This window comes from Myxine glutinosa, chromosome 11 (genome assembly GCF_964187855.1).
Source record: "Myxine glutinosa chromosome 11, kmMyxGlut1.1, whole genome shotgun sequence".
Taxonomy (NCBI): domain Eukaryota; kingdom Metazoa; phylum Chordata; class Myxini; order Myxiniformes; family Myxinidae; genus Myxine; species Myxine glutinosa.
Window position 1 is genome coordinate 60,939,900 of NC_136271.1, and position 25,005 is coordinate 60,964,904.

Sequence of the window (25,005 nt, forward strand, 5' to 3'; positions counted from 1 at the left end):
GACGCAGGAGGTGGAGCAGCTGACGGTGGGACAAACGGAGTTAGTGGAGCAGGTTCAAAGGAACACTGCGGTATTAGGAGGGTTGAAAGCGACACAAAACGACATAAAAAACGACTTGATAGCGACAAAGAGGGAATGTCAGATGGTACGTGAGGGACTGACAACGAGGTTGGACGAGGTGATAGAGGTAATGGAGACGAAGGACCGGCAGGTGAGGACGCACCTGGAAACGGTCAAGGTAGCCTTAGAGGATGAGCTTGAGGAGACGTACCGGGGAATAAAAGAGGTGAAGCACAAATTAGAAGAAGTGGAAGAAGGGATGAGCGAAATTAAGAAGCGACGGAGAGGGGATAAGAAAGAGATAAAAGAGGAGATAAAAGAATTGGTCCAAAGTCTGTGTTTGGATCGTGATGATGTGCTCATTAACCGGATGAGGGATTCGCAGGTGATGGAGGAGAAGCGAAGAGAAAGAGGACCCGGTGTAAGTGGTGACCAATATGGTCGTGCGTATGATGCGCCAGGGGATTTAATAAGCTTGGGGGTCGAAATAGACCCGGGTGTTCGTGAGAGGCCACTGGTGAAGTGTGTGACAGGTCTGGTGTGCGAAAGAGGAGGTGTGCGAGAAAGTCCGACTCTGGGGTGTGTGAGGAAAAAGTGCATGCCAAGGAGTGAGGGTGTTGGCGAGAATGAGTCGGTCGTAGCGCGTGTGCGAGGGAGCACATGGAAGCGTGCTGTGGTGAGTGTTACAGAGGGTGTGACGGGAGAGTGTGCGCGAGGAAGGTGTGTGACGGACAGGTGCATGGGGAAAGAGTGCGCTGTCAAAGGCAAGGAAGAATGCACACCTGTGGTGAGTGTTACAGAGGGTGTAACTGGAGAGTGTGCGCGAGAAAGGTGTGTGACGGACAGGTGCATGGGGAAAGAGTGCGCTGTCAGAAGTAAGGAAGAGTGTCCACCTGTGGTGAGTGTTACAGAGGGTGTAACGGGAGAGTGTGCGCGAGAAAGGTGTGTGACGGACAGGTGCATGGGGAAAGAGTGCGCTGTCAGAAGTAAGGAAGAGTGTCCACCTGTGGTGAGTGTTACAGAGGGTGTAACGGGAGAGTGTGCGCGAGAAAGGTGTGTGACGGACAGGTGCATGAGGAAAGAGTGCGCTGTCAAGAGTAAGGGTGAGTGCGCTGTCAGGAATGGAGGTGAAAGTAGTGAGAGTGACATGGAGCGTGAGTTAGTTGTGACAGGTGAGCGAGGATGTACACCTGGGATGGAAGGATGCACACCTGGAATGGTAGAGCGTGAGTGGGAATGCACGCTGGAATTGGTGGTGAGGCACGTGGTTGGGTGTGCGAATGAGGGCACACCTGTGATTGTCACAGAGGAGGTGACCGAGGAGGGGGTGCGAAGCGGTGTATTGGTGAGGTGTGCGACCAACGAATGTGTGCCAAAGTGTTCGGTGGTCAGGTGTGTGACCAAGGCTGTGAGTGGAATGAGGGTACCTGGGTGTGTAAGGAAGGGTACGAGGAGCATGGGCACAGCTGGATGTGTGAGCAAGGAACGGGCTGCGGGGTGTAAGCATGCAGGTGAAGCATCGACATTAAACGGGTTAGAGGTTAGGTCGACTTTTAGCCGAATCGGGCCCTCGGTGCGTGCTGGGCCTCGCTTTGAACGGCCGCGTCCTTGCTCCACTAGGCGGAGCGGGCGGCCCGATAGAAAGGGTCGTCATGGCGACCACTTTTTGTTGAGGCATTCCGGCAGGTCGAGATCGGGACATTGGGTGGCTCCACGCCGAGGTGATGCGTGGGATCTCGGCCCGGGTAAGCCCCCGTCCCTGCCCCGAATGCCGGACGCATCCAGCCGCCGGCACAAAACAACCAGCATCCATTGCTTGGCTTTACGAAGCCGGGCTTTGGACAGGGATTGGCGCACCGAGAGGTATTAGTGAGTCGACTGGGTGATGAGGTTAGTGTTTTGGACCCAAAATTAGAGAAAAACAAAATTTGATGATTGGCAAAGGATTGGCAGTAGTGATTGGCAGATGATGGGCAGTGATTGGCAAATTTTTAATTTGTTGAAATTTGATGTGCAAAATTGGTAGTGAGAGACCCCCGATGTGGTGGGATGGCAAATCCACCATCCCTCACAGGTGGGGCAAAGGAGCAATAGCTTATGGGGTGTATGGCAGTGAAAACTAGCCCGGGTGGGTTAGGATATTGTGTGTAGGGATCTAGAGAAGATGACCTTAGGTAACGTTAAGGTTAGTTAGTGACTGATACCTGTAGTGGGGACGCAGGTAGATTAGTGTGGATGATAATGACGAGGGAGCGCAATAGTTTAAAGGGACGACTGGGAAGCGCAAGTTTCAGAAGGGAGTAGTTAGCTGAGATGATGCCGTGTGTGTGAGGATGGAACAGGTGTGATTGCACAGGTGTGCAATTGGACAGGTGTGTGGAGCAGTGTATGAGTAGTGAGTGTGTGGATCAGCGCGAATGCGCTTGGGGAGAGAAGGGTGCAGGCGGCACCAAGAATGAGAGCACAGGTGTGCAAGTACAGGTGTGTGGAGAGAGTTGGAGTGAGTGGTACGGAGTGGTGTGCATGGTGCGAAGGTGTGAATGGGGGAAGAGTGGACCCCCATCACGGATACCCGGGGCGGGTAGTGTAAGTGTTAGGTAGAGGGTACAGGTAAATTGTGGTTGGATATTGGCATCTGTGGTGCGTTGCAGAATGGTGTTGTGAATGGGTGCATTAGTGTTGTGGAAATGGCTGGGCGTGTAGCCTGTTAGTGTGTGTAGTTGGTTGGGCACTCCACCACTGTGAGGATGTCGGCCAGGTGAGGCCGCAGGTGGGCTCTGGGAGCCGGTAGTTGTGAGTGGGTGCCTGAGGATCCCGGGTGTGGATCGGGCAGCCCAGTGCCAGAGAGGGCACGGAGTGGGGAGAGAGCCAGAGGGCCTTCCCCTGGTAGTTAGGTTAGGGTAAGGAGCAGGTAAGCTCGGAGGCAACTGCAGTGGTGGAGGTGTGCAGGTGGGTAGACCCACTGGGAGAGGTACACGTCGCAGCCCAGAAATTGTACGAGGGCACCGGGAGATGAATCGGGGGAGTGAGACCCCAAATTGAAGAGCACCACAGTTTGGCCAATGGGAATTGGTTTTTAGAACCCATAGTGTAAGAGGGCCAATGGTTTGGCCGGAGAAAGACCCCGGGTAGTGTAAAGTTGTTAAAGTCATTTAGGAAATAGTTAGGATTGATGAACCTGTCGCACCATACGCAGCCACTTACCTGTGGTGATGATGATGACTCCACACCTGTGTTTTCTTTGTTTGTAGCAGGAAATGAGATTGCTGTGGATTTGTGAGACGCATCACGACGTGGATGAGACATTGGGGTGATTCCATCTCTCCCTCCCTAGGAGGGACTGATGATGAATTGGTGATGGCAAATTTTGATGTTCAGTTGAAAATGGCAAATTTGATTGGTTAGGAGGGAGAGAAGACGAATTTGGTTTATGGGAGGAACGGGGAAGACAGTAGGGATGTTTGTTGATTTGTAAAGTAGATGTTTATGGGTAGTGTTGTGTTGTGTGGATACAGTAAGGGGTAAGGGAGGGGCCATGTAGGTTACCTGGTGGGGGGGGGGGGGGGGCGTACGATAGGAACGTACCTGTCTCACCTGGTTCCCATGTGCCCCCAGTGTGCATCACCTTACCTTGCGTGCACTTTTGCGCCCTTACCACCTTACTCACTTGTTTCTTCTTTTGTCTCCCACCTCCGAGGATCTGGCTTTGGGGTAGAGAGAGAGGAGAGAGAGGTGCTGGCTGCGCAGTTGTGGGCCTGCACTTTCGCTGTTTGCTGCCGGGATCGATACACCATATGGACCGCAATGTTTGTGGCCACCCACAATGGACCGCAGTTCGTTTGCGGCCAAGCACCACCCGGGGATGGACCTATGGATCAACGTGGCACCTATGCCATACAGGTGAACCACTAATAGTTAACACCACCAAGTGCACCACAAGAAGAGCAAGAGACACCTGCAGGGTTAGGGGTTGTCGAATTTATTTTTAATCATTGAACAATGGTGACTGCACCGATTGGTGGTGGGGTGGTGCTTTTGATGCTGGGAAAGGGTGCTCTGCACGTTATTAAAGGCCGTCGGCCACAGAGCACTCGTGGGTTGGTGTATCGATGTTGGCAAGCGCGCTCTCTCTATGCATAACATCTGCATGTGTTCCTCCAAAGACAGGTCCTGGATCGTAGTGTAGATATCAGCGTAATCTTGTAAATAATGCTCCCTACCGGCTGTATGTTTAGTTTGAGAATTCTTTCCGGATTCGGTTATCCTGTGGGTGTGTTTCTGTGAGGAGAAGGGTGCAACGTCGCAGGGGGACATATTTACTCATTTGTGAATATCTGTAAAACTGTCGCACTCAGGGTAGAGTTAATAGTAGAGGGAACTACATTGCGTGCCACACTAAAGTAGGTAAAAATTTATCGGGTCGGGACGCCCCGAGGGTAGAGAAGGGTGCAATGTTGCGAATATGGAATTTGGCCTCCATATCCGCTTGTAAATATTCCCCTATTTTCTCCAATACTCCCCAACTTTCCCCGATCCCCCATTCCCTAGTCCCATTGCATGTAAATAACAATCAGTAGAGCCGACCTTCCCCTTATTCCCCCATTAAATGTCGTGCCCAGGTCCACCGCACCACACGTAGACAACTTTCGGACATCTTCCTAGTTATTCTTATTCTATGTCAGTTAAGGCCTCGTCTCCATTAATTATGACTCTTCGTTGCACCAGAATGTGATTATATGGCATCAGTAGTGAGTTTAGGACCTTTCCCATACCTCCTTCCATCTTCTTCCCCAACAATTACAACAACAACAGAGGAGATGGCGGCGGAGCGGGGGAGGATGCGTCCTCACACCGGCTCGATTAGCGCCATAGACCATGCGCTCCACGGGGTTACCACGAAGGGGCTCCTTGTCAGCTCCTCGTCAAGGGCGGAGCCTGGTAAACCCCCCGCACGCACCCAATGAGAAGCAACGTGCCGATTCCACGAGGCGGAGCTAACGAGCCGAGGGCGTGTCACTCCCCGCCGGATATACGCGGCCCCGCGCCGGATGTGACGTGAGATGCGCACCCAGCTTGGAGAAGGAAAGCCACCTGCGAGCGCTGAGTCAGATGCGCACCCAGCTTGGAGAAGGAAAGCCACCTGCGAGCGCTGAGTCAGATGCGCCCCCAGCTTGAGCAGACAAGACGCCATCCGAGCGCTGTGACCTCCCCGCATCTCTGGACCGGACCGAGTCGATTCTGACCTTTGAGCCCAGGTGCACCTGGAGCCATCGCTACCCGCCTGTCCTTTCCATCAATCCCCGTGTGAGTCAGCCTTGTCCCGTTTACCTGTCGTCTGTCCGGGGTTAATATAAGAGTGTGTCTAAGTGCTTGTCTTTCTATGCTGTCCCTCTTGTAGTTGTAATCTAACCTTCCGCCTTAATATAACCTCCTCCGGAGGTCTTGAGAACTGAACCCCTGGTGTCGTATTGTGTTATTGTAATCCAGCCGGGTGTCTTCTTTTTCTTATTGAGCCAGCATAGCGCGACTAGTCAACGTTCGGGCACAATCGGGTAACTTGTGCAGACGTGGTCATACCAATAAACCGCTCGGTAAATAACATCCAAGCCACGTCTGTAACAATATATATACACAGTCACGTGAAAAAGTAAGTACACCTCATGTAAAGTTTTGACTTTTTCAACATATTTCAACATACAGCTATTTGATCTTCATTTCAACAATATTGATAGATAAAGGTGATATAATATAACAAATATCATGAAACATTTACATTTTGTAGTCCATTGTATAATTTAAATAAACATCAATGCAAATTTCGCATGTGGAAAAAGTAAGTACACCCTTGCCTCTAATAGGTGGTATTGCCCCCTTTGGCAGAAACAACCTCAAGTAGGCGTTTCTTATAACTGTCTACCAGTCTCTGACATCGACTGCGAGAAATTTTTGCCCACTCCTCCATGCAGAATTCTTTCAGCTGTGCGATGTTTGAGGGGTTTCTTGCATGCATAGCTCGTTTCAAATCCCCCCACAACATCTCGATGGGATTTAGATCCGGGCTTTGACTTGGCCATTCCAGAACCCTCCATTTCTTTATTTTCAGCCATTCCTTGGTGGATTTACTGGTATGTTTAGGGTCATTGTCATGTTGCAAGGTCCACCTTCAGTTGAGCTTCAACTTTCCGACAGATGGCCTCACATTATCCTCAAGCACCCTCTGGAACAATGAAGAATTCATAGTGGATTCTAGGTTGGTGAGCTGCCCAGGCCCTGATGCAGCAAAGCCGCCCCAAACCATAATATTTCCCCCACCATGCTTTGCAATTGGTATCAGGTTCTTGTGGTCAAATGCTGTCTTTGGTTTTCGCCAAACATGTCTTCTGGTACTGTGGCCAAATAGCTCTACCTTTGACACATCTGTCCAGAGCACATTGTTCCAGAAGTGGTGGTCTTTGCCTCGGTGTTCATTGGCAAACTTTAGTCTTGCCCTGATGTTCTTTCTGGACAGCAAAGGTTTCCTCCTGGCACACCTCCCATGTAGATCAAATTTGTGCAGCCTCTTTCTAATGGTAGACTCGTGCACTTTGACATCAACAGTGGCAAGAGCTACCTGTAGGTCCCGTGATGACATTCTGGGGTTCTTAGAGACTTCTTTCAGCATCTTGCGGTCTGCTCTCAGGGTGAACTTGCTGGGGCGGCCTGGCCTGAACAAGTTGGCAGTTGTTTGGAATCTTCTCCACTTGCAGATGATCTTCCGGACAGTCGAATGATTGATTTCAAATTGTTTGGAGATCTTTTTAAATCCCTTCCCAGACTCGTAGACATCTACAACCTTCTTTCTGAAGGCCTCAGAGAGCTCTTTTGATCTAGGCACGGTGACGCCGCACACTTCAACAACAAAGAGCAAACCAAACGAAATGTCTGAGGTTTAAATAAGACAGGTTCCTCCAAGATCCTCTCTAACGATGTTCTAATCATTTGCACCTGAGCTGGTGCACCTGATTCTAATTTTAGGTATTTGAAGTAGTGATAAATGTAGGGGTGTACTTACTTTTTCCACATGCGAAATTTGCATTTATGTTTATTTAAATTACTAGGGCATTGCCCGTACTATATCTACTAGGGCATTGCCCGTACTATATCTATATCTAAAATTATATCCCCCCCCCCTCTATTTACATGAAATGGTTTGGTCCAAAGCGAACGGCTTGCGAGTACGGTGACAATCCCCCCCCTCTATTTACATGCAATGGTTTGGTCCAAAGCGAACGGCTTCCGGAGTTTGGTAAAGAAATCGCCATCGCGTGCACAAACGCGCAGGAAAGCGAATGAATCGCAAATTCGGTTTTATTAGTTTTAAAACATAGTTTAACGCCAACATAGTTTGCAAACGTGAAATAAATGAATACGCTCTCAAATGTGCCATCCGAGGCAGAGTGTGTCCTCCACGTTCGGCACACGCGATCGTTCGCTGCTCTCTGATTGGTTGAATCGTTTTTTGGACATAGCTCGGTAAGTAATTGTCCGATTAATATGAAACCTTGAAAAGGCACATCCTCGGGTCCCCAGCAATATACCTGGCAAGTTAAAATTATATCGGACCCGTGGTTGTCGAGAAACAGCGGTCACAGACAAACGTACAAACGTACAAACAGAGATTACTGGAATTATAGATAGATACAATGGACTACAAAATGTAAATGTTTCATGATATTTGTTATATTATATCACCTTTATCTGTCAATATTGTTGAAATGAAGATCAAATAGCTGTATGTTGAAATATGTTGAAAAAGTCAAAACTTTACATGGGGTGTACTTACTTTTTCACGTGACTGTATATATATGTATATATACACACACACACATGTATCTATCTATAATTCCAGTAATCTCTGTCTGTACGTTTGTTTGTCTGTGACCGCTGTTTCTCGACAACCACGGGTCCGATATACTTTTAACTTGCCAGGTATATTGCTGGGGACCCGAGGATGTGCCTTTTCAAGGTTTCATATTAATCGGACAATTACTTACCGAGCTATGTCCAAAAAACGATTCAACCAATCAGAGAGCAGCGAACGATCGCGTGTGCCGGCGTTGCGAATGGACCAAACCATTCCATGTAAATAGAGGGGGGGGGGGGGGTTCTGTGGTCGTTGCGAATGGACGAAACCATTTCATGTAAATAGAGGGGGGGGGGATTGTCACTGTACTCGCAAGCCGTTCGCCGTTCGCTTTGGCGTTGCGAATGGACCAAACCATTTCATGTAAATAGAGGGGGGGGGATATAATTTTAGATAGATATATAGTACGGGCATATATATAGTACGGGCATGCCCTAGTATTAACAATTCACACTTGGCAAGCATGACTGGTATGCCAAGAGTCATAATACGAGTTGACGGAGACCGAGGTAAGATATCTATAGGCTGGCGGCAGGTGGATAGCTTAGTGGAGCGTGCACTCACCTGCAAGCCGTCAAGTTATGTGTTCAAGTTTCGACCCATCTTTAACATGTCACCCTGAAATGCAGGGTGGTTGAAATGCAGGGAAAACACTTGTGTGCCTTATGTCGGATAGACATTAATCTGGATGACCCATGTGCCAGTAATGGTCATTGGTGGATGTTAAACATCGCACGATGAATTTTCTAAGAGGAGGCGAGTTATCTCCGGCACCCTGAACAAGTCACAAATTCCCTCATCTTTAGTCAAACATCAGGCCTGGCTAACCACTTAATGAAAGAGTCGGACCAAAAAAACGGACCTCACAAGACGTTTCGGTTCCCCAGTAGTCACAAAAAGAAGATGGGAAGAAATGGTCTGTTAAAGTAGTGTAGTAATATATATATATATATATATATATATATATATATATATATATATATATATATATATATATATATATAGATCAAAATATCCAACTTAAAGTAAAGACATTCAAAATAGAAGGCGTTACATACCTGGAGAACATATGCAGCAAGTTCAAAAGCTGTCTCGCTGTCCAACTCAAACCGGCCCTGCAGACAGAGATGTGAGAGCTGTTTCCCCAATATTGTAGTATCCGCCTTCTAAACAACCAACCAGAACATGGGGATGATGGTAGGAATTTGACGTTTGATAAACTTCCAATCAGCAAAGGGCAGACAGCATGCACAGCACCAACATGAGTGAGGGAACAGAGTAAAATGACTAATGTTTGCTCATTCTGATTCACTGCAAGATCCCGAGCCAATGGCTTTCACAGTAAAGAAGCATTCCTCCTTCCCGCCCTCACCCCTCCACTTCGAGCCAAACACTTAGTCGTGGCACAGTCTAGTTTATTAAACTCCTCAAGATGGTCCTCACGATGACCTCGAAGCAAGTTATTTCCTGCTTGAATTGCTCAAATGCCATTTTGGTATTAGCCTTTTAAATGCTCTTCAGAAAAATGGACTGAGAATAAAAATCATGATAAGATATTCCTTTAGTTTAGCTACTTTTGTATCACATGGTCTGAAAATATCACAAAAGCAGAAACAAGGAAATCACAAGATCAATGTCTTTTCCAGAAGTTTGGGCCATTGAAATGAACCGACGTACGGAGCACAGGCCAAAGAAGAATTTTTGTGGATCTTGGGGGACTTGGGGGAGGAGGGGGGCGGAATAAAGATATATGGGAAGATCTCTGGTGAGGGAATAATAACAGGGCTAATGGAGTCTAGGTTTTTAAAAGTACAGTAGTCTCTGCCTTAAGACCACTTAACCTCAGTTGAAAGTGAGAACGAGAAAAGCCACTCCACAAAGCCATTTCTCATAAAAATGAGAAAAGAACAGATAAAATACATGAAAACTCAACGGCACATCTTTTATAGGGGGAAAAAAGCCCATAAATTGCCAGAAAAAAATCAATAACCCCTAGGACAATGTTTGCATGGGCAATGGCAAACGACTTACACAGAAAAATACAAACAATTAAACTTGCACAAACAATCGGCATTTAAAGAGTCCTTGATATGCGAGACACGTAATGAATATGCGGCGGATAATAAGGATCAAATGGAAATATTATATTGTGCAGGAAAAAATTCTCCCATTTGTTCATTTGTTGGAGATGTCTGGCAAGGAATATAGATGGAGGCATTACAAGTCTGCATTCACTCAACTTTGCAATACTCATCAATTGTGTGTAAGCGAACCCTGTTCCTTGGAAATAACCCTTTATGGCCTTGTGCGTGTTTGTATAAGAAGCAGTTTTTTTTATGGAAAAGGAAATTAAAGTGTAAATGAAATTTGATGAGCAATTCCAGGCACCACTATTATGAAGATGCCAACAACATATTATGACTCCAAAAGTGGCAGAACATTGACCCCGCCCTTCCCGCAGACTCCACCGGCACCGCCAGCTTCACCACCACTTTCCTACTCCTTTATTTTTGCCTCAAGTGAACCACTTCCCTTACTTTCCTCCTCCTCCTCATCAAGATTTCCCAATATTGTATCCCTTTACCACCCATATTTCTCGAAAGAACACATAATCATCGTGGTTTGCCCTTCCTAGCCAAAAAATTCTGGTCCCTTGTGAACAACTCCTGCCTACATGAATTTGTTCATAGTGTCGGAGCTGCCACTCAGACAACAAGCAGACCCTGAGATAGAAAGTGGTGTAATCTGATCTCAAGTGATGTCCAAGAAGACCAGACATGCTACCCCAGTTTTAGAAAGGAATTTGTAATTTGTTCAATGTGTCATGTACTCTTCACAAAAGACACGGTGGGATATTTAATGACCAGAGAGTGATACTGGTAGATGTGTGCGAAACCCCAGGATGGTAGTTTGTAGCTACGTCGGGATTCAAACCCAGGCCGGACAGCTCGGAGGCGAGTGTGCATACACACATCTCCTTCCAGCACATTTCACATTATACATTAGATACATTTTATCTTCCAGCTCGTGCAAAGATACAACACCTTAAATTCAAGGAAAATTTATCCTTTTGAAAAATGAACTCGAAACACCATTCTTGGATGAAATCTCGTCACGAGCTGTGAAAACTCTTTTATTGTAATATAACCCGGTTATAAAACACAGAGCTGCTATCTGGGGATGAAATATAGACTCACCACCGAGGTTTGGAATCCATGCAGGAATCATTACATTGAAAAACGACAGAAAAGAACCGACTTTGATGGATGCAAGTGCCACATGTAAGAAAGAAATAAAGAGATGCATAAAGAAGCAGAGGTGAGAATAAACGAAGAATTAAACGTTTGACAAAATGACTTCCGGTCTTGGAAGACTAATATTAGTTCTCCATCTAAGGCAGAGGTTCCCACAAACATTTTTGCTGTGCCCCTAACCCCCACTCTCAATAAAGTCCAACATAAAAGAAAGCTTGATGTCTCAGTGAGTCAAACAAACCTGTGCGTAGAACAAAACATGAGGAACTAGCACGGGCTACCCGGCGCTGCACGGCTGGGTGAACTTTTGCCAGCAGTCGTTTCAGGATGTGTTGGACATTGAAAAGCTATGGAGGAGTTATTGGCCTCATGGTAGTTTCCTTTTGCCTGTGGGCCGGCGGCAGCACTGCCTGACCCACAATCCCAATATACACTTTATAGTGCCCTTTGGTGGACTCAAAATGGACGTCATTGCCAAAGTGCGGTAGTTTTAAACCTTGCTCAGATTCTGAAATATCTACACCAAAAATCTGGGCCCTCCAGATGCTACAGTTCGGCCATGAAAGAATAACGCACAAACAAATGCGCAAACACTCAAAAGTATTTATAAGATTTGGGGTTTCTTTTTGGACAACTGTTAATCGGTATCTACATTCAAGTGGCTTCAGTACTTATTCTTGATGTGTGTAAGTGAATTACAAATCCAGAGGCAAACTGAGCAAGTATTCCCACATATTTTTGGAAAAATTTCGGAAACTTTTCAAATTGAGAGCGAGAAATGATGTAAATGCAAGATTCTAAAATTTTCGCTCAAAACAGGCTCCAGCAATCAAAAGGAAGTCCTTCAGACTCTCACAACTCTTGACCTTTGCTACAAAGGCATCTGCAAACAGACTTAAAACCTGCAGTCAAAACCTCGCACTCCTGACAAATTTGACACGCTCACTCTGACTCTACGAAAGGACCGTCTGGCAACCCCCTCCTACCAATCGAATTTCCAAACAATCCTCTTGAGTAAGTTCAGTCACTCAAAATCTTGGGTTTCACTTTCAGTCATGACCATTCTGGGCAAACCACATGTAAAAGTTGGCCTCCAAAGCCAGCCGCCGACTGGCCATCTTTCGTCATACAAAGTTCTTCCTTGGCACACGTGAACTCCTATCCACCTACAAGGCCTTCATTCGCAGCTTGACGGAGCACTGATCTCTCCTCTGGGCTGGCTCTTAGCCCTCACATCTTGCTCAGATTTATGTCGTGGAAACCAAGGCCTTGAAGATCATTGGAATCTCCCGAGACGAAGCTGAGTCTACAGGCCTATCACTTTCACATCGCAGACAGGTTGGTGGTGTCTTTGTCTCCCACCGCCTCCTTTCTGATCTTATCCTCTCTGCTCTTGCCATGCTTTGTCCCCCTACAGGTTTCTGCTTGGTGCACGTGGTCCGCTATCAACCCCCTTCTGGTGAAACTCCCAAATCCAGAATCAATTCTCATGCCCACTCGTTCATTCCACTTTTTCCCTGCTTATAGACCGATCTTCCACATTCCCTTCAATCTCATTCTTCCTTCTAGATCTTCAAGACAACTGTTTACCACCATCTGAGATCGTCTCCAATCCAAAACCATGATCTCTTCGGCCCAATCAACTCCCCCCAAGCCCATCTTTTTCCGTGTTTACATTTTTTTTCTTCCTGAGAATCTTGTTCGTCCCGTCTTCATTTTCCCCACATCCCTTGTTTTTCCAAGTCTCCCTCCATTTTGTCCATCAACCCTGACGTTAGTGTGCTCCCCCCTCTCCGTCTACTGTGCCTATATTATATTACATCATGATCCATTCCATGTTCCTGCTCCTCCATGAGCCTCGACAATATCCAAACACAAATATATAATTTACCTGTCTTTTGGCTATTTTTTCCCAGAATTTCATGTTATGCTGGGGCAAATGATCTGACAGAACATGTTATGCTTTCCTTACCATTACACATGCATGTTATGCTATCTTTACCTTTGAGGCCCAACATTTATCAGTGCTTGAAGTCTGCTTTCAGGGCATCGCTACATCATCTTGCAATACGAAGCTGCCCCAGAGAAAAAAAATTTGGGTTAATCTCTAAATCATTGACATATCCATTCTGCTCGATGCGATTCAGGTCAGTCACTTATGGGTCTAAAGTTTTGAACTCCTCTGCATTTGCGTCTGTTGGAACAGAAAGGCAAAATAATAGGCCCTCTTTCTCCCCAGTGAGCTGGTGTGTGTTCGATTGGTGCAGTCAGTACTATTTATACATTTGGAGCTCGAAATATAACTTTGCCACCACTCTTCAAATTGATGCACCTCGACGTCTCCTGCCTCATCAGTAATTCAGCGGATAACTGTTTTGTCAGATAATGGGATGGCATCCTAACTGGTGAACAACTTTCCTTCCACATATTACCAACACAATTTAAATCTCTGCTGGCAGCCCAAAACTTTCACCAATCACATGACATTTGGCACTTCGTACTGTTTGTGATGAGACAGCAGAGGTTGCTCAATGAGCCGAGGCAGGGGCGACCATGTATTCTTCGGATGCTTTCAACTGTCCTTCCAGTTTAAAGAGGTTTCATTCGAAAAAGGGGAAAAAACTCTCATGGTTTATCTATGAGGGCAGAATGGTTGGTCTCCAAGTGGCGTTTTGGTTTGCTTTATTTCACACTAGCCTGAGAAATAACTTCCGCACAAACAACAGACTTGTAAAATATTGTGATCAGAACCAGTCAATGTTGGGTTAATGTTACCAGACTCGGTGGTGTAATGGTTAGAGTGTCTGCTCCGAGTCTGGGAGGTTCAACCCCCAGCCGAATGATACCAAAAACTACAAAACGGTACGTGATGCTTCCTTGCTTGACGTTCCGCATTTAAAATGATAAGAGCATGGACTGGACAATCCCCGTAGGTTGGCATCCTTGAGACGGAGGAAATTCGTCTTTGCAGGAAATTTCACGGTGACTGCATTGAGAAAGGCGGCGCCATTATTTTGGCGTCGCTAGATACCCAGAGTGCCCCGGGAAGTGATGGCGCTTCCGCCAAGTCTTATACAATCTCATAATATTGTTGCGAATATGGAATTTGGCCTCCATATCCGCTTGCAAATATTCCCCTATTTCCCCAATACTCCCCAACTATCCCCAATCCCCCATTCCCTAGTCCCATTGCCTGTAAATAACACTCTGTAGAACCGACCTTCCCCTTTTTCCCCCATTAAATGTCGTGCCCAGGTCCACCGCATCTCACGTAGACAACTTTCGGACATCTTGCTAGTTATTCTTAGTCTATGTCAGTTAAGGACTCGTTTCCATTAATTCTGACTCTTCGTTGCACCAGAATGTGATTATATGGCACCAGTAGTGAGTTTAGGACCTTCCCATACCTCCTCCCATCTTCTTCCCCAAACAACAACAACAACAACAACAACAACTACAACTACAAACAACAACTACAACAACGGCGCTGCGCGGGGGAGTGTGCGTCCTCACACCGGCTCGGTTAGCCGCCATTGACGATGCGCTCCGGCGGGGTTACCACGAAGGGGCTCCTTGTCAGCCCCTCGTCAAGGGCGGAGCCGGTAACCCCCCCCCGCACGCACCCAATGAGAAGCAACGTGCCGATTCCAGCTGGGGCGGAGCTAACGAGCCGAGGGCGTGTCACTCCCCGCCGGATATACGCGGCCACGTACCGGACGTGACGTCAGATGCGCCCCCAGCTTGGAGAAAGAACGTCGCCTTCCGAGCGCTGTGACCTCCCTGCATCTCTAGACCGGACCGGGTCGATCCTGCCCTGAGCCCAGGTGCACCTGGAGCCATCGATACCCGCCTTTCCTTGCCATCAATCCCCGTGTGAGTCAGCCTTGTCCCGTTTATCTGTCGTCTGTTGGGGTTAATATAAGTGTGTCTAAGTGCCTGTCTTTCTATGATGTCCCGCTTGTAGTTGTAATCTAACCTTCCGCCTTAATATAACCTCCTCCGGAGGTCTTGAGAACTGAACCCTTGGTGTCGTGTCATTGTAATCCAGCCGTGTGTCTTTTCCTTCAATTGATCTAGCGTAGCGCGATTAGTCAACGTTCGAGTATAATCGGGTAACTTGTGCAGACGTGGTCATACCAAACCGCTCGGTAAACTAACATCCACAACCGCGTCTGTAACAATATTAAACAGTCTCAGACAAAGTCTTATAGTTATATGGCACTGTGTTTGTCTCATGCAAGTCATGTCTTGTGTCTCGTGTAACCGTTTGTATGTCCATGCGTGATAGGTGGGTGTGTGTGTGTGTGTGTGTGTGTGTGTGTGTGTGTGTGTGTCAGCTCCACTACGAACCTTAGATGTGAATCGCAAGTCCAAAAAGAAGGTTCTAGTAAAGTGGAATGGAAGAATATATTTGTGGTGTTTATTCCTCTTGAAAGCTAAAGTGGTGTCTGGTTAGGTAGTATTAATAATTATACATGTCCCCTACCAAGCTTCAGTTCAGTATGTTAAAGGGTAAGGGGAAAAAGTCTGGAAAATTTTGCACGAGGAAACGCATCCGTTTATTTATAATAATAATAATAATTCATTTATTTTGTATAGCGCTTTTCATGAAGCCCAAAGGCGCTTTGACAGAGTGGCAAACATAATGCATAACAATACATGAAAACAACAATTGCAAAAAGACAAGAATCAATAGGGAAATATTTAAAGCAAAAGGAGGGAGAAGGAGAAGATATAGTCAGGGGTTAAATGCTGTGGGTTGAATGTTGAATACAGTGTTGAACAGGTGGGTCTTTAGTGATGTTTTGAATGTGGTGAGTGAGGAGGAGTCTCTGATGGTGTGAGGTAGTGAGTTCCAGAGGGTGGGAGCAGCGATGGAGAAGGCCCTGTCCCCCCAGGATCTGAATTTGGTCCGGATGGAGGGGGTCAGGAGGTTGGTACCAGCAGAGCGGAGGTTGCGGGTGGGAGTGTGTCTGGAGAGGAGGTCAGCCAGGTAGGATGGGGCCAGGTTATGGAGGGCTTTGTATGTCAAGAGGAGGATTTTGTACTGGATTCTCTGGGGGATGGGGAGCCAGTGAAGCTTGTAAAGGACGGGGGTGATGTGGTCACGGGTCCGGGAATGGGTGAGTAGACGGGCAGCGGAGTTCTGAATGTATTGGAGTTTATTGGTGATTTTTGAGGGTGAACCATAGAGGAGGCTATTGCAGTAGTCCAGACGGGAGGTGATGAAGGCGTGGATGAGGGTTTCTGCAGCCGTGGAGGAGAGGGATGAGCGGAGACGGGCAATGTTTTTCAGGTGAAAGAAGGCTGACTTTGTGATCTGTTTAGTGTATTTGTCGAAGGAAAGGGTTTGGTCAAAGATGACGCCAAGATTCCGGATGTGAGGGGAGGTGGATACTGGGATACCGTCGATGTTGAGGGCAAAGTTATGGGTGGATTTTGTGAGCGTTTTTGGGCCAATGATGATTATTTCAGATTTATCACTGTTAAGCTTGAGGAAGTTGATTTGAAGCCAGGATTTTATTTCAGTGATGCAGTTTGTCAGGATAGAGTGGGTGGCGGTGGAGACGGACTTGGTGGAGATGAAAAGCTGGATGTCATCGGCGAAGCAGTGGAATTGGAGACCATGACGGCGGATTAAGTGACCGAGCAGGGACAGGTAAAGGATGAAGAGGAGGGGGCCAAGAACTGAACCTTGGGGGACACCTTGGGGGAGGGGAGCAGTGGGGGATTTGCAGTTATTGATGGAGATGAACTGGCATCTGTCAGAGAGGTATGATTTAATCCAAGAGAGGGCAGTGCCGGTAACGTTAAAGGTGGATTCAAGTCGGGTGAGGAGGATAGTGTGATCGATGGTGTCAAAGGCAGCGCTGAGGTCGAGGAGGACGAGAATGTTGAGGTTGCCAGCGTCAGAGGAGAGGAGAAGGTCGTTGGTGATTTTGAGGAGAGCAGTTTCAGTACTGTGGTTGGACCGGAATCCGGATTGGAATGTTTCATACAGGTTATTGGCAGAGAGGTGATGTTTGAGTTGAGTGGCTACAGCGCGTTCCAAAACTTTTGACAGAAAGGGTAGGTTGGAGATGGGTCTGAAGTTGTTTAGGGTGTCAGGGTTTAGACCAGGTTTTTTTAGAATGGGGGTAACAGCAGCAATTTTGAGGGAAGGTGGGACGATGCCTGTAGACAGGGAGGAGTTTATTGTTGCAATGATAAGTGGAGAGAGAGCAGGGAGGGAGGCCTTGACAAAGCTGGAGGGGATGGGGTCAAGAGTGCAGGTGGCAGTTTTCATTCCTATGAGGAGTTCAGAGAGGTCAGTAGGGGAGATTGGGGAGAACCGAGACAGGGGATGGCAGGACAAGGGGGGGGCAGGTGGTTGGAGGGGGAGCGGGTGCGGCGGTGGTCAAGCTGTTGTAGATGTTGTCAATTTTGCGTTGGAAGAAAGAGAGGAAGGAGATGCAGTTGTCTACTGTGAATGACTGGGTGGTGGTGTTCAGGGGGCGGAGGAGTTTGTTTATTGTCGAGAAGAGTGCTTTTGGGTTTCCGGAGCCAGAGTGGATAATTTGAGAGTAGTAGGCAGAGCGGGCGCGGGAGAGGGCATCTTTGTAGTGTTGTAGGTGGTCCTTGTAGGCTTGGGAGTGAACTGTGAGACCCGTTTTATTGCGGAGTCTTTCAAGTTGGCGAGCACGAGTTTTCATCAGGTGGAGTTCAGGGGTAAACCAGGGAGCAGAATGGGTGAAAGAAACTGTTTTGGTTTTTACAGGCGCAAGCTGGTCAAGGCAGGAGGAGAGAGTGTGGTTGTAGTAGTCAGTGAGGTCGGAAGGGGTGTGGAGGTCAATGAAAGGAGAAGTGGACATTTTTTCAGAGAGGGTGGATGAGAATGAGGTAGGTGAAAGAGCGTTTAGCTTACGGAAGTTGATTGTGCGATAATGCCTTGGTGCTGGGGTGGGGATGTTGATGGTCAGAGTGATGGCTAAGTGGTCAGAGAGGGTGAGGTCGGAGCCATAGAGATGGTGCAAATTTAATCCAGTGGAGCAGACAAGATCCAAAATGTGACCACGGATATGGGTAGGAAAGTCGACATGTTGAGTGAGGTTAAAGCAGGTGAGTAAATCAGTGAAGTCAGTGGTTATTGTGGAGTCAGTGGAGTCCATGTGGATATTGAAATCACCAAGGAGGAGGATTGAGGGGGAGAGGGAACATAGCTGGGTCAGAAAGTAGGAGAAGTCAGACAGGAATGATGGGTGTGGTTTGGGAGGGCGGTAGACGACAGCCATGACTGACTGCGTGCGACCAGAGAGTTTTAAAGCCAGGTGTTCAAATGATGGAGCAGATGAGATGGAGATGAGGTTGGTCTTGATGTCTTGACGGTGGATAACGGCAATTCCACCACCTTGGCCCTCCGAGCGTGGTTTATTGACGTAGGAATATCCATTGGGTGTGGTGAGGTTGAGCGTGTAGTAGTCCAGAGGTTGTTGCCAGGTTTCGGTGAGACAGAGAAAGTCCAGTTTGTTATCCAGGATGTATTCGTTCAGGATGAGGCATTTGTTGTTGAGGGACCGGGTGTTGAACAGGGTGAGCTTGATGTTGTTTTGAACAGCAGGGATGAATTCAGGTGATTTAGCCAGGGTTCGTAGGCAGGAGGTGCGATCGTGTGCGTTGCTGTGACCAGGTGCGCTGGGACGAAGAGTGAGAGTGCGCTGAGCCGACCAGAGGACGGGGATGGAGTGACCTGATTGCAAATAAACAAACTTTCGACCGGAGCCACGGTGAATGTACCTGGGTCGTCGGAGGAGTCCATTTGATTTGATGGCAGAGATGCATGATGGGGTGGAGCGGGTATTGAGCAGAAGAAGCCTTGCGGCGGAGTACCTCAGAGCCATGCCAGGCAGGAGCGAAGGGACGAGTACGAGGCCAAGGTCGAGGAGGCAAAGCGGCAAACGCAGCGGCAAACGACTGCAGCCGCTAATCAAGACCACAGCGGCAAACAGCCACCGCCGCAAACAACGGGAGCGGGCCTGAGGAAACAGTGGAGGAGCCGGGCAGGCGAAGCCAGGAGCAGAGCCGGGACCGAGCAGAGGGCAGACCCAACGGTGAATAATATGCGAATTCGTATTTGGGCGGTGTATAATGCCGTGCTCGGTGCCAAAAATAATAAAAATAACCCGATATACATCGACGAAGCAAAACACATGCGTACGGCTTATGAGCATATATATTATATCATGGTTATATACCTGGGATCATTCCAATTGCACCTGGCCATGGAATAACACTCAGACCGAAGGCCTGAGGTCTGCCGATCTGTGCTGCTTCATTTGGGGTGGAGTCAGGCCAGCTCTCCAGCCAATGGGTGTAAATCAGTGGGGTGGAGTCAGGCCAGCTCTCTAGCCAATGGGTGCATATCAGTGGGGTGGAGTCACGCCAGCTGAAAACGGATCCATCTATAACAAGTGATGTTTTCTAAGTTCAAAAGGGCAAAATTCCATGACAAATTGATGAAATGCTCCGAAACACAAACTTGTTCTGAAACTTATATTAATACAGCCATACAACAAGTTTGAGTTGAATATGTTAAAGGGTATGGAAGAAAAGTGCAGAAACCCACAGGTGGGACGGATGGACAGATGGAGAGCAAACATATAGTCCCCTCCAGGTAGAGGACTGTGGGAGCTGTGCTCGCACGATAAAGCCAGACAAAATGGACGACACAGGAACGAAGTTTCACCGAGCTATTTATTTAGCTCAAAACCAAAGAACTCAAAAGCACACTGAATCTGCCCCTCGAACGGGCGGCAATTTATATCGCAAACTGAACACACAAAAGCCACGCCTTTCAGGCGGGGCGTGGTATGCAAAATAGGTAAGTCACGCCTCTCGTCGGGGCGTGGTATGCAAGGCAGGTGTTCGCATGAGAAAGGCAAGTCTGGACATGCCCGGGCGAGTCCGGACACGTGACCGCTCGCCTGTTGCGTCATCGGCCGGTGCACGGTAATTGTGTCATGCTTCCGGTAACCGCTACATGCGCCCCCCCAGAATTAACCTGCACCGGGAGAGTCAGTTTGAGGGGGGTCCTGATGACCCGGCCGAAACGACCCCTGGCGATTCGTGTGGGGGTGGTAGGTGGCGTGGCGGTGGATGGTCGGGCGGGGGGCTTGTTGACGGGGCACGGCCCCGTCGTGGAGGAAGGGCCAACCGTGGAGGTTGGTCGAGGTCCAAATGGGCCGGCTTGAGGCGGTCCACGGAGATGCGGTCTGACTTGCCGCCGATGAATGACTTGTCGTCCCTCTTCAGGACCCGGAAAGGTCCATCGTACGGTGGCCGGAGTGGTCCCCGGTGTGCGTCGTGCTGGATAAAAACGTACTCCGCAGTGCGAAGTGCTGGGGGGACGTGGGGTTGGGGGCAGCCGTGGTGGGACGTGGGCACGGGGGCAAATCTCCGGCGGCCTCCTGGAGGTCCGAGCGTTGGCGAGCCGCGGACCAGGGGCCGGTGGCGTCAGGGATGAATTCGCCCGGCACGCGCAGTGGCTGGCCGTAGACCAGCTCGGCAGTGGAAGCCTGGAGGTACTCTTTCGGGGCCGTTCGGAGGCCCAATAGGACCCATGGGAGCCTGTCGGCCCAACCGTCGTCCTGGAGGCTGGCTCTGAGAGCGGCCTTCATCGAGCGGTGGAACCGCTCGCACGAGCCGTTGGCTTGGGGGCGGTAGGCCGTGGTGCAGTGAAGCTTGACCCCATGGCCTGGGCGACCGTGCCCCAAAGCTCGGAGGTGAATTGCGGACCTCTGTCGGAGGAGATGTCCGAGGGCGCGCCGAAACGGGCAAATCCAAGTGCCAATGAAGGCCTGCGCCACGTCGGCGGATGTTGTTGATGCCAGCGGGATGGCCTCCGGCCACCTGGTGGTCCTGTCGACCATCGTGAGGAGGTGGGTGAAGCCACGCGAGCAGGGAAGGGGTCCCACCAGGTCCACATTGACATGGTCGAAGCGCCGCGCGGGCACGTCGAATGGTGCCAACGGGGCCTGGGTGTGTCGGTGGACCTTCCCGCGCTGGCAGGCGACACAGGCATTGGCCCAGTCGCGGACGTCCTCACGGAGCCCGTGCCAGACGAACTTTGCTGCCATGAGCTTCTGTGATGCTTTCCGGCCCAGGTGGGAAAGGCCATGGAGGGCGTCAAAAATGTGCCGCTGACATCCGGTGGGCACGATGGGGCGAGGTTGGCCCAGGGAAACGTCACACAGGAGAACTGTGCCTGTGTCCTCGAAGGGGACGTCGGCCAACCGCAGGCCTGTGTCCGCTGTCCGGAGGGCTTGCACCGCGGGGTCGGCGGTCTGGTCGGCCGCCATGCGGGCGAAGTCCACACCCAGGTGGACGGCGTTCGCCCCGGACCGGGAGAGGCAATCGGCCACAGCGTTGTCCTTGCCCACATGCCGGATGTCCGTCGTAAATTCGGACATGGCGGAAAGGTGGCGCTGCTGGCGGGCCGACCACGGCTCCGTAACCTTGGCCATAGTGAAAACCAGGGGTTTGTGGTCCACAAACGCCGTGAACGGGCGGCCCTCCAAAAGATGGCGGAAATGGTGAACAGCCAGGTAAAGGCCGAGGAGCTCGCGGTCGAAAGCGCTATACTTGCGCTCGTTAGGGCGAAGCTGCCGGCTGAAGAAGGCCAGTGGTTGCCAAGCCCCGTTCACCCACTGTTCATGCACGTCACCCACTGCGTAGTCGGAATCGTCCGTGCTGAGGGCGATGGGTGCGTCGAGCCCCGGGTGCGCCAGCATGGTCGCGTTGGTGAGGGCCAGCTGAGCGCCCGTGAACGCCGCATCCATCTCTGTGGTCCAGGCGATGTCGTGCTTGGCCGGCTTGCCCCGGAGGGCTTCGTACAGGGGGCGCATGAGTTGGGCGGCGCGAGGCATGAACCGGTGGTAGAAATTTACCATCCCCAAAAATTCCTGTAGGGCCTTGATGGAGCGGGGGCGCGGGAAAATTGTGACTGCCTCCACCTTGGTAGGCAGCGGGACAGCCCCGCGCTTCTTGATGCGGTGCCCCAGGAAGTCGACGGCCGTTACGCCAAACTGGCATTTCGCTGGGTTGATGATGAGGCCATGCTGGCCGAGGCGCTCGAAAAGCATGCGCAGGTGGACGAGGTGCTCCGCCCGGGAAGTGCTGGCAATGAGAATGTCATCCAGGTAGATGAACAGAAAGGTGAGATCGCGCAGCACACTGTCCATCAGCCGCTGGAAGGCCAAGGCCGCGTTCTTAAGGCCGAACGGCATTCGGAGGAACTCGAAGAGGCCAAAAGGTGTAATTACAGCCGTCTTCGGAACGTCGGCCGGCCGGACAGGTACCTGGTGGTAGCCCCAAATAAGGTCGACCTTGGAGAAGATCACCCGCCCCGCCAAACGGGCGGAAAAGTCCTGTATGTGTGGTATTGGGTACCTGCCGGCGGTGGTGGCGTCGTCGAGGCGGCGGTAATCGCCGCATGGTCGTCATCCGCCACCCAGTTTGGGCACGATGTGCAGAGGTGAGGCCCACGCACTAATCGAGCGCCGCACAATGCCCAATCGCTCCAGCGCGTCGAAATCCGCCTTTGCCACGGCGAGTTTAGCCGGGTCAAGGCAGCGAGCCCTGGCGTAGACCGGTGGACCTGTGGTCGGGATGTGGTGTTCGACGCCATGCTTGACGGCGACGGCCGAAAACGTCGGCTGTTTGCGGGCGGGAAACTCGGTGAGTAGGCGGGTGAACTCGTCCATGGCCGGGAGCGCGCAGGCTAGCTTGGTCGGAGCGGAGCCGCTCAATGAGCAAGCGAGCGAGCTGAAGGTCTCCGCGTTGATGAGCCGACGCCGTTTGACGTCGACCAAAAGCCAAATGCGCACAAAGAAAATCTGCACCCAGCAAGGCCATGGGCACGTTTGCCGTGATGAAGTCCCACCTGAAGCGCTGGCCCCCGAAGCAGAATGTGACGCTGCGCAAACCGAAGGTGCGGATGGAGGAACCATTTGCGGCGACCAAGGCGGGGCCGCATAGGGCGGCCTGTTTGTCCTGCACCGAGGCGGGTATCACGCTCAGCTGAGCGCCGGTGTCACACAACAAACGCCACCCGGCCTCCGTGTCCATGATAAACAGAAGGCTGCCTGAATGGCCGACGCTCATGGCAGGCAGCGAGCGCCGGCCTGGTCGTTTCCCGACCTGCCGAAAGTGCACGGTGGGTGGCACATTCTGGCCTTCTGCCCAAACCTGGCGTGGTAATAGCACATGGTCCGCTCTGGTGGAGGCTCCGGCGGTCGCGTCGGGTTCGGTCGAGGGGGCGTCGCGGCGGCCACTGCCGTCAGTGGCGCGGACTCGGCCGGTGGAGGCGCCCGTCGTGGCGCGGGCATTGCCTCGGTCGGCCCAGGGTCCCAGGCGGCCGCTCCGACATGTCGCCTGGCCGAGAAAAATTTATCAGCCTCCTTGGCCAGGGCGCGAGGGTCCGTGATGGGTGAATTAGCCAAAGCTAACCATACCTGCCCGGGTAGCCGCTTGAGGAACAGCTCGCGGAAGAAGAAGTCCGGGCTGTGGTCACTGAGAAGAGAAAGCATGTGGTCCATGCTTTCGGATGGACGGGCCTCGCCCAGCTCCGGGAGATGTAGTAGTTGTCGTGCGCGTTCGGTCTCCGTGAGTCCAAATGCACCGAGGAGTAGGCCTTTGAGCGCGCCGTATTTGTCGGCGTTCGGCGGGTGTTGGAGGAAGCTCAGGACCCGGGCAGCTGAGGAGGCGGTGAGCGCAGAGACCACATGGTGGTAGCGCGACGTGTCCTCCGTAATTTTCCGCAGGGCGAATTGAGAAACCGCTTGAGCAAACCAAACGGCCGCGTGCGACTCCCAGAAGCCCGGGAGCTTCAAAGCTGCAGCTGACTCCATCGCCGTGTTCTTAGAAAGGGGTCACCAATTGTGGGAGCTGTGCTCCCACGATAAAGCCAGACAAAATGGACGACACAGGAACGAAGTTTCACCGAGCTATTTATTTAGCTCAAAACCAAAGAACTCAAAAGCACACTGAATCCGCCCCTCGAACGGGCGGCAATTTATAGCGCAAACTGAACACACAAAAGCCACGCCTCTCAGGTGGGGCGTGGTATGCAAAATAGGTAAGTCACGCCTCTCGTCGGGGCGTGGTATGCAAGGCAGGTGTTCGCCCGAGAAAGGCAAGTCTGGACACGCCCGGGCGAGTCCGGACACGTGACCGCACGCCGGTTGTGTCATCGTTCGGTGCACGGTAATTGTGTCATGCTTCCGGTAACCGCTACAGGACTATAAAGTATAATATAACCACAAAGTCAGAAGCAGCTTTTTTGCACATCACGGTAACACGATTGCTTTTCTTAAAGGGACTGGACCAGTACAGTACGTGTTTACAGGGTATACAGTACAGTGTTACACTCGTGGGTGTAACACTGTACTGTATACCCCGTGGGTGGATTGTTTAATGATGGGACACTCATGGGGCTGGGCTTGCAATGACGAGAAGCTGTGATCGTTGAGGTGTACCTTATGTGAAATTCCGGGCCGGCTGTGAAACCAGATTTGCTCTTTTCTTTCTTCCTTCCCTTTCGACTTTATTTTAATTTTTTTGTGAAAAGAAAAACAAAGATATTCCTTATCGACCTTCTCCCTCCCACCAGAGCTCTACATAATTGAATAGAGAAAGAACCTTTGGAAAGAAAGAAAGAAGAGGAGAGGGAGGAGGAAGAAGAGCGTGTCGAGTCGGTGGAAAAAGGGTGAGAACGTACGCCGGACGCGCGGTTCAGGTTTTGACGAGAAACCC

At 50.2% G+C, this 25,005-nt stretch overlaps 1 protein-coding gene across 8 annotated transcripts in view; it reads right to left on the bottom strand.

Annotated features, from left to right (window-relative positions):
* Positions 1 to 25,005, bottom strand: part of LOC137436716 (FERM domain-containing protein 4A) — a 293,806-nt gene that overhangs the window by 114,874 nt on the left and 153,927 nt on the right. For all 8 annotated transcript variants that reach the window (XM_068130724.2, XM_068130726.2, XM_068130727.2 and 5 more), the window contains one exon: positions 9,022 to 9,078. In XM_068130724.2, coding sequence (XP_067986825.1) covers positions 9,022 to 9,078 — 57 coding nt within the window. The remainder of the gene's footprint in view (positions 1 to 9,021; positions 9,079 to 25,005) is intronic.